This window comes from Rhipicephalus microplus, chromosome 10 (assembly GCF_043290135.1).
Source record: "Rhipicephalus microplus isolate Deutch F79 chromosome 10, USDA_Rmic, whole genome shotgun sequence".
NCBI lineage: Eukaryota > Metazoa > Arthropoda > Arachnida > Ixodida > Ixodidae > Rhipicephalus > Rhipicephalus microplus.
In genome coordinates this window covers 25,397,449-25,407,967 of record NC_134709.1, presented here as the reverse complement: position 1 = coordinate 25,407,967, position 10,519 = coordinate 25,397,449, and the positions used below count along the sequence as shown (strand labels likewise).

The 10,519-nt window shown below is 45.5% G+C and overlaps 1 protein-coding gene across 1 annotated transcript in view; it reads right to left on the bottom strand.

Moving 5' to 3' along the window:
• Positions 1–7,863: 7,863 nt before the first annotated feature.
• LOC142774648 (uncharacterized) overlaps positions 7,864–10,519 on the bottom strand; it is a 166,048-nt gene continuing 163,392 nt past the window's right edge. Inside the window, exons 12-13 of the mRNA XM_075875266.1 lie at positions 10,270–10,452; positions 7,864–8,827 (exon numbers count right to left, since the gene is read on the bottom strand). Coding sequence (XP_075731381.1) covers positions 8,712–8,827; positions 10,270–10,452 — 299 coding nt within the window. The 3' untranslated portion in view covers positions 7,864–8,711. The remainder of the gene's footprint in view (positions 8,828–10,269; positions 10,453–10,519) is intronic.

Sequence of the window (10,519 nt, the reverse complement as noted above, 5' to 3'; positions counted from 1 at the left end):
TTCCTCCCTATCCTATTAATCCCTCCTTACTCCCATCCCTCGTGAGCTACTGTTGAGGTGTCCTCGCCATGAGAGACAATTACGGGGCTTACTCATATCTTCTTTTCATTTAAAAATCACTCCCCCACCCCTTTTTTTCTTAGGAGCACCGGCGCAACGCATGAGATCAAAGAGATAGTGTAACGGCAAAAAAAAAAAAAAAATCTTCACCAGGCCCGCGCCCCCCCCCCCCCCTTCTCGGAAACTTTTTTTCACCATGGCATAGAGAGCGGAAAATGACCATTTTAAGGGGTGCCCTCCCCAGAATAATGGAGGTGCTCCCTTCCTCCCCCCCCCCCCCCCGCTGGAAAAAAATGTCTGGGTACGGCCCTGATACAGGGCCCTAACAAGGATGTGCGGGGTGAGGTGGGTTTGGGAGATTTATGACCTCATAAAAATTTCTCATGCTTTCACTTTTCGGGTGGTACTGAAACATATAGAGGTGCGCGAATATCGAAATTCTGGGTGCGAAGCAAATTCCGATATTGAAGTGAGTACGAATATTTTTCGAATGCTCGCCGACTATATGTATCACTAGTTTGTAATGCAGAAAACGAGCCCCTCGGACGTTCTCCTATTTACTTTCGTACTAGCATAGTAATGCACTTCATCTGGTTATAACAGTGTCGTATGAACGGATGACACCAAGGCGTAGATTTTGGGGGCGGGGGGAGGGTTCAGAAGCACGCATAGATACACCCTTGACTTTTTTTCTGTGACGTTGCTGAAAGCGAGACCTAAAGCTATTTCCATGCTGTCATGTGTACCTTACGACAGTTTTACACAACATCTACGAGAGGGAAATGAGGCGCTGCGATCGTTGTTGGGTAGTATACGAGGGTGGTCTGAAAAGTTCGCCTGATGTAGAAAAAATGCATTTTAGACCTTCAAAATTATTTTTACTTTTCAACATAGTCTCCTCTCAACTCTCTACACTTGGTGCGTCGATGTTCCAGAGCCAGGATTCTGTTCTTAAAATTACTTTATGGAAGTACTTAAAATTACTCGTACCCCAGCAGCAATCGCTTCCTTCATATGATGGAAAACATTGCTCACAAAGAGACATTTTGAGTTATGGGAACACGCGTTAGTCAGACAAGGCCAAGTCAGGAAAAGAGGGGGGGGGGGAAATGCTCCAACAATTCTTACTTCAAGTCGTCCCAATTTATGCATTGCAAGATGCCCTTTGTGCAGCGGTGGATTGTCTTCATGAAAGCTGATTTTCTTCTTCTGCAAATCTGGTCTTTTCTCATAAATTTTCTGATCCAATCGAGTTAAAAGGTTCGAATAATACTACGCAGTTATTGTATTACATTTTTCGGGTTATTCTACAAACAGAATGCTTTTAGCGTCCCAAAAAACAGAGGCCATCACCTTTTCTGCTGAGGAACCAACTTGGCTTTCGTTGATGTAGAGGAGTCGGTTTCAGTCCACTGATTTTATTGTTGTCTTGAATCTTGTATGCAATGGTGAATTCAAATTTCATCTGTTGTTATAAATTTCTGCGAAAATTGCGCTGGATTTTTGTTATACTGCTCCAAAGCATGCTGTGACACCGTCATGTGGTTGCGTTTTTGCCAAGGAGTAAGGATGCGAGGCCCCCATCTTGCACACAGCTTCTTTATGTGTAGTTGCCCCGTCGCGGTGTTCTAGTGGGTAAGATACTCGGCTGCTGACCCGCAGGTCGCGGGATCAAATACCGGCTGCGGCGGCTGCATTTCCGATGGAGGCGGAAATGTTGTAGGCCCGTGTGCTCAGATTTTGGTGCATGTTAAAGAACCCTGTGTGGTGGAAATTTCCGGAGCCCTGCACAACGGCGTCTCTCATAATCATATGGTGGTTTTGGGACGTTAAACCCCACATATCAATGAAATATTTACGAGTACTTTGTTCTGCAAAATACGACCTACACGTCTCCCTGAGGTGCTGACATCGTCGGCCAGTTCGCGCAACTTTACTCACCTCTTTTTTTTTTAACAGTATCGGGCACACGGTCAATAAATTCAGGAGTTGTTGCACTTTTTGGGCGCCCATCACACGGGCCATCTTCACTGCTCTCTCTCCCCCGCTTAAAATAAGCAGCTCATTTATTGACTGTGTAGTATGAAGACGAATCTTGCTTACAAACTATGACAAACCTTTGGCGAATTTAATTCTGAGATAAACCTTCTTTTACAAAGAACTTTATCACCGCACGGTACTCAAGCTTCTACGTGTCTTACGGTGTTTCACACTACACCCACTGGGATCAGCTGTCAAAGCCTAACTGCTAATCGACACTAGAGGGCGCTTCTTCCGAGACTTGCAGAAACTTGTAAGAACTTGCACATGAGTGCTGCAAGTTCTAGCACACGTGATTCTCATTGAGGCCGAGAACTTTTCAGACCACCCTCGTATCTAGAGAGGCTATAGTATATCTACTCACCGATAGTCCTCGTACTGGCGGCTTCGAATGCACATGCGACTGTCTTTATTGTTGTGTCTCGGCTCTTCCTTCGGATAACTAATAAAAGTTCGTCGCGAACCTGGGGAGCTGTTTTGTATTGGTGAACCCAAAAGGGTGACGGCAGTCAAGTGGCACTGGTGAACCTTTGCTGAGTTTTCTCTTGCCAAAACGAGGCTGTTGGCCACATAATCCTCCGTTGTTTCATGAAATGCCAGTGGTCATGAGTGGTCAGGGAGTGGACATGATTCGACGCTACGCGAAGGCTGCGTCACGCTTGCGTCCGGGCGCCGACGGAGATGCGATAGATTGATTGATTGATTGATTTGTGGGGTTTAACGTCCCAAAACCACCATTTGATTATGAGAGACACCGTAGTGGAGGGCTCCGGAAATTTTGACCACCTGGGGGAGATGCGATAGACGTGTTTCCTTCTCCGTATAATAAATACATCAGATTTGTTCCTTAATGCTCTTTTTTTTGTCTGTTTGTGTGTCTCGAAGCAATGCCGCCACCGCCCTAAAGCTTTCGTGATGGAGCAGCGTTGCAATGTAGTGATCATAGTTCTATGACGCGTCCTCGTTGGCTGCTCGCATAGCGCCACCGAACGCAGACGCGCGATCTCAAAAACACCGTGTCTCTTAGACCGCGTTCACGCTGAGCATTCCGGCCGCCGAAAGTGCTCCGAATCCGGTTCGGCGGCGGCAAAATTCGCCGAAAGGGCCCTCTCCGCGCCGATCGCTATTACAGAGACAGCGCGACCGCCACTTGTCAACATGATGAATGCAAGACACCGCCCTGCAGGTGACAGATCTGAACACAACCGAACAAAATATAATTTCATATGACTTCTGTCGTGAGGCATTACACGATTGGTTCTCTCCTCCATTACTGCAAGGCACACGCGAAGGCTAGGTGATGGGCGAGAGCAGGAAAGGGCTAGAGGAGAGGGTGGTGGATGGCTGGATCGGTCAAATCTGGTTGGATTTGATAAAATAGAGAAGGCGCTGGCCACAGGGGGCCACATGCCTTTATATCACGACTTACCTCTAGCTGTGATTGTTTGGTGCCAGGATGCGCTCTATACGCAGCTTTTTTTTCTTTACGGCGGGAGAACTGAACAAAAATGCTGAAAATAAATATTTATTGCAAGATTCAAGAAGTACATTCACTCATAAAAATGACTAATAACCATACACTCCTTTTTTTTTTCGAGCAATATTTAATTGCACCTTTCGAGAGGCAGTATGTCGAAATTCTCATGAAAAAAAAAGAAACATCGCCACGGCGACGCGTTCAAGTTGATGAGTGCACCTGAACCACGAATGTACTGCGTAGATTCGCCTCCCAGCTGCGATCACAAAAGATTGAAGGATAAAACATATTAAACTTCATACCGGGAACGCTGCAGACGCAACCCACGAGTTCAAACTGAGCATTTGCTAGTAAGTCCTAAACATTTTTTTTTCGTGCCAACTGAGCCAGTGATACACAGGCTTTGTAACTGAATTCGTTGCTCCAATGCTGCGACCAACGTTCATGGACTATAGGAACGCTGCCAGGGACGCCCTTCCGACGGACGCTTGAAACTTGATTACAGTGGCCTCCGTGATTAGCTACGGAAGCTTCGCCGGAACTAATCACAGAGGCCACCTGTTGACTAAGAGCGACTGAGTACCTGCGTATACGGTACGAAAAATTAAAAAGCACAGATGGATAATTTTAGCGCTTCAGTTAAGCTGTTCTACTACTTCTACGCAGTGACCTGCGTTGATGTGGCAAAATTATACCGCAGATCTTTGATAGCCATACACACTAAATAGGTTTTTGCAAGCGCGAACACATGATAATTCAAACCTATTTTTCCCACAGTTTTTTAACTGTCTTTCAAACTTTCAGCACACACCAATCTCATAATAGTCACCATTAATTGTACGTTTTGAAGCGTATTTATATATTCTTCAAAATACTGAAACGGCGGGAACGGTTTTCCTAGCTTTTGTAATAATTGAGGCCATTTCTTACATAGTTGCGCAATCAATGTAGTAACTGGGACGCGTTCATTCCTTTGAAACAGCGCATTACAGGGCGAGAGACGAGAAAACTGCACAGGCAGTTGTGAGTTCAGGCCGTGTTCGGTCTACTCATTTCTGGTCTTGTAACGTGTTCTTATAATGAAATGAGAGTTCTTCAAGCCACATTCAACCATCGCTTCTTCACTAGCTTATGCAATATTCTATGTCAAAATAGGATACGTGGTCTTCACATATAATGCATGATTAGGCATGAACGTTGCATACACACTCATACTAGAAGAAAAAAAAACACCACCAGCGCTGAGCATAACTTGGATAGTAACACACACGCACATGAGCAGTCACATTCGAACTCAAAACGAAAGAAAGCCCGTACTTTTTGTGCGCGACTGATAGGTCACCGTGTACGATACTGTATAGCGTAGACGCTGTCTGCGCCGAATGTGTACATAGATGAAAAAGTGTAATGAAGAACGAGTTAAAAGCCACTTGCGTAATGCGCGCAGTTGAATACCGCATAGCCTGCCGGCATGGTGGCATCGTCTAACAGTGTTAACATACCTATTCAGCATGCCTATTTAGCATGCCCAACACGAAAATTGCGTCAACTTCTCCAGTACGCATCTGCATTCTGCGAAAGTACGAAGATAGGAAACTTCACGCGGTCACGTGAATCACAGAATGGGGGAGGGGGAGCACCTCTTGCTAGTGGCCCTCCACTTCCGAGCTCCACCTTTCAAATATCACATTTGAATTGTTTTGAGAATTAAGCAGCGAACTCTCCTTGTATATTCACCAATTTAAGATCTGAAAGCCTTTTCCGGGAGAATTGCATTTAAACGCACAATTTCAACTTCTAATCGGATCAAAAATAAAACCCAGATTTATAAAAACGTGACCATTATGACAAGATGTTTGTCCCCCCCCCCCCTGATATTTTTTGAGATCTACGTCACTGGCTTCACGCAATGATGTAGCAAAACAGTCATTTAGGCTAGTTAATAGCGGTTCAGTATAGAAGAAGTGGGGCGTGGTACGTAACACGGACGAGAGGAGAGGCGAACAACAGAAGCGCTTGTGAACACTCTTCTCCAGTCCGTGTTACGTACGGCGCCCCACTTCTTCGGTAATGAATCACGCAATAATTACCGGTAAGGAGCTACACATACTGTTTTGGTTGACCACTCCATCTCCGTATGCTGATGAATTAAATGAAAAAAATAGTGCAGCGAAAACGGCCAACTTCTAGTATCAATCAATCAAACAATTAATCAATCAATCAATACCACCTTCTCAGAGGCGAGACATTTTAAAAACAGCCGCTAAATTTCGGCATCACTCGGAGCGGGCGTTGTAACGGCCCATTCTTACTCGACTGCTGTACAATTTAACCTGCATACTTTTTTTTTGCAGTGCCATAATTTATGTGCGATTTCAGTAATTTGACACAGGTAGGTGTATTATCGCGAAAGGAGCTCATTGTTTTGAGTCCGTGGTGTGATTTGTAAAGTTATCACTGATATAAGTAATGTAGTTATTGCAGGAATGTCACATTCCCCGCAGTTAACCGCTCAAGTTGCATTTTAACTTGTTTCGTGTAACCGGTTCACGTGTAGGTGGACACACGGGAAGAAATTTGACTGCAGGTATGAATGCATAGCAGTTTGTGAGTAATAATAACTGACTTGACTTCGATTAACTAAGCTTCACACTTCTGAGCTAGTAACAATATGGTGTAAACTCACTTAACGGCTGCGATGACGAGATTGACGTATTTCCCGCTGAACTTTGAACTGTACTCACATTGACGGACGTTCATGGCTTCAATTCGAGGTTGCCGAACAGCATTAGGCAAGCGGCTTTCAAGTCATTCCACCCGATATAGGCAGCGATCGGAAAATGAACGCGCATGACAACATGGAAGTGATTTAGTGATGATGCCGAGTGATAGCAAAGTTGAACAGATAATTTTACGACTTGAATTCAAACGCTTACTCACCGAACAGCACTTTAGCAGCTGCAGATACTTTCTTTAGCTTGCACCTTTGCTTTTATGTTAGTATGTATCTTTAGCGGTCTGTAGATTCTACCACTTGTTCGTTTCGAACTGTAACAGGGTGATGAATGTTTTTTTGCGTTTCACGATCCGCCTTTTTTTTTCACGATGTCGCTGCGCATGCGCCGTTCTTCTGGCGGAATGTCGGGAAACGCCTCTTGATCTCGGAGGCAACCGTTTTGGCAACGCAAGTTGTCCAGGCCCGCACCAAGATGGCAGCACAAGGAATTGTTAAGGCAGATTCACAAAGGCACTGAGCGAGGATGCGAATTCGCATGCCCCCTACCAGGTAGTGCGATAGCGTACGCGTTTCTCTCTCCCGTAGCACATAAACTTCAGACAACTTGCACGCCCGAGGTTGTGGCGTGACATAACGCGCATCTATAAATAGTCCGTACTTGAACGCTGGACGTCGCTCAGAATTGGCACGTTCGTTCCTTTTTTTTTTTTTTGCGAAAGCGTGGCTTTCAGAGCGACCGTCCGGCCTTCTCCGTTGACGTCATGTCACGTGACACGAAGGCGTAAGCGTTGTCTAAAGAGAACTTGATATCGATTCGAATAAAATTGCAGTAGAGATTGCGAGGATTGTTTTGTTCGTCTCCGGTTTGGCAGCGAGAGTTTTTGGACTCCTCCGAGTTAGCTAGATTCCCGCGGGTAAAGTATCTAACGTAAACGCAAGTTCTTGAGCAGTGTTTTAACGCTATAGAGTACTTTCACTCGAGGCAGAGAGTCGAGGGTTACGACTCTGAAGCGTAGCGAAGATTCTAGAACCAATTGTTAGTGCAAAACGCGTCCCAAAAATCTTAGAAAGATGACTGACCGTAAAGCAGCACACCAAACAGCGTGTTTGCGAAACTAATGAGCGTAAGGTGACGCAACCATGGCTTCCCCTGTTCTCAACAATCAGTCAACTCACGGAAAATGAAGGAGGCAACGATTATGGTTAGGCGTCGTAGAAGCACTGAACTTATGCACGAATAAAAACAAAAACGATTGGATGAGCCAGCTGACTTGGGGGTTTGGTGATCGTGGTGCATAAAAATATCTCGCGGTGCATTAAAAAACAATATAAAAATCCCCCGTTATAGGAAGGGCGAAATAGAAGTATCGGTCACTAAAGCTCAGACGGAATCCCTTTTACCAACTCCTAAAACTAGACAAAACTACTTTGAACGCTAGTTAAACGTAGTTGGTTAAGACATGCTGCTCAGCAGCCTTGTTAATACATATACATATAAAATCAGTTCATCATGATTACCAGCAGTGGTCAAGATAAAAAAAAACGAACGTTAAAACGAGGATCGGTTTGTATGTTACACCAACGCTGCAATACGTAAATATACTATCCCGGGCTCTAAAATGGCTCAGCGAGTCATCTCTAGAAAACAGCCGAAACCAAAACTATGAGTAGATTCGAGAGCTTCGACATATCGACGAAAGTTTTCTGTTTCATCGTAGCAACCACCAAAAGCCCAGCACCCTAAGCTAGACTGCTCTACACAGGGCAGATAGCTGCAAGACTAAAGCGTTCACAGTCACTCCACGTTTCCAGAGATGAAAGGATAAGATAGGGAACCAGTCCCTTCTTGAAGAGTAGTTTCAAGACACACGAGACAAATGTTCACTTCACATAAGATTTAAAAAAAAAATGGAGTTCACACTCGATGCACACATACGCAAACGTCCAGCACACTGGAGTCAATGAACTGGCGTATCAGATCCTTACAACGTCCGATCCAGCAAATGTTCTTTGGTGCAAACGCCACGACGCACAGGAGGGATTTTCGAAGGCCCACCGCAGTAACGCAAAAACACAAGAGTTCCGAGGAAGTGCTGTTGGCAGCAACACACACGTCGTAGCAGGCACTACACCAAACACCAGTAGCACAGTCTTTTTTCTTTTTTCTTTCCACTGGTTTCGGAGATGCCGATGACGGTTGCTGCTCGGAGCGACGTCTTTCAGAAGCGTAGAAAACGAGCCCTTCTCAGAATCTGTCGTTTCTCGCACGCATTGGCAGTGTTGAGCTAGTCATTGGTGCAAAGTCGGGAGCATTACTTTTTTTTTGCTTGCGCCGGCCGTGCACGTATATTGTGTGTATAGTGTGTATAGATGTTCGAGTGAGAGATCTTGCATCTATCAGCGCCTGGACTGCAGGTGCCGGCAAGGACCGTTGAAAAGAGAGTTGAACGCCGCGCTGCCGGCTGCTTGACGACTGGTGGCGCCATCTCTCGTGTATCGCACGCTGCTTTCTCCTGCACGTTCGGGAGAAAACGATAGAAAACTGTAGTTCGTTTCCTCATGCACTGTTATCAGGAAACTACAGAAACATTTTCGTTCTCTGAATATTTTTAACTTTTTTTTTCTTTACGAGCCCGAAAGCAGCAAGAATGCTTTAAGAAGTGAACAAAGATGAACCTGCATTATTTAGGTGTAATTTTATCATAACCACAATCTACGTCGTTAGTCCTGAGGACATATTTCGTATCCCTAACGTCATATTGCCTGGTTCTCTCTTTTTGTGAACATCGCTTACGGTAATGTGCCCAGCATGTATCCTTATAAGATGGAAACGAACTAGAGAATTCGTTTTATTTTCCTTGCAAGATTGAACTGCACACTGAATGGTACCTTGTCAGACTAAGAGAAGCACATCTACAAAAATGCACTTGACAAATTGTCTCCTACGGCCAGTGTCCGGCTGTATGAAATGCACTTAGACGGAACATTTGAATTAAGCAGAAGGTTTCGCAATGTCCCAAATGTGCTCGAGTACGACAACTATAAAGTTAACGTTATGTTCCAGAAGTAGTAGTTGATCAAGCTTGTGCCTGAGCACATCTTGGTATCTCATGGTCACGCGTCGACCCTAGTCATGGTCGTGCAACAAAGTAATACAGCCTTCAAGCTTTTGTGCTATCTACATTACAAGGTCCATATGAAAAGATACATGATTGAGCTTGACAACTGAGCAGGATAATCTTGAGATATTTCAGGAATAACTTCCGAGATGAACCCCACATGACGAACGTTGTGTTTGAACTGCTTTCTCAATAAGTGGTTCTATCGGAGTTTTTTAACATCTCTTTCTCCAATTGAAAATAGCTCATGGACCTTACTGGTGTCTATCTCAGGAAATATTCGTCCAAGTACAAGCTTTCTAGAAGAAAGCAGCGTGCGCCTACTGCAGTGTTCATGACGGGTATGAACACTAATGCCCCGATCGCACAAATACCACTTTGGATAACAATCAAGTCCGGCAGGGGCGGAATGTCTCCGTAGAAATTTAGCCACGTTCGCAGCCGGCGAAAGGAAGCGAATCGCGATCGAGTTATAGATGGCAGCCGGTTTCGACCGCGACTCAACGCACCCTCGTAACCCTAAAGTAACGCGCGGCGTTACGTGGTAGTTACGGTGTTTACGCACGGTGTTATGTGGCTCGGAGATCCTCATCACGCTGCTGCCGCAAGTATCGCGAACTCAAGTAGCCAGTGTGCGAACCATCTTCGTCGGCCGACGTGGTTCAAGCTTGAGTCCATGGCGCTACAAGACTACCTTGAGTTCGCGATGCTACAAGACAACACGCACACGCGTGGAAGGGAGTTCTCCAATGTCTTGAAGACTCGCGGTATTTCGTGTCACCCTACAGCCGTCACGTAGTTCAGCTCACTCGATGATGCGTACTAGTAGATCTTACTGGAGGACGAGTAGAGGATGTCGATGCTGGGCGTGTTGCACTCGTCCAGCTTGTTGCGGCGCCTGCGCTGCCACACGCAGCCCCAGACGAGCAGGAGGACCACCTGGGCCATCAGGAACATGGAGCAGGCCACGATGAGGCCGACCACGTTGATGCAACTCGACCCGTCCGTGGACAGCATCACTGCGAAAGCAAAACAAGAAAATTAAAACGCACGCCATTGGCCCACCGCTTTTCTTCCTTTCTTTTT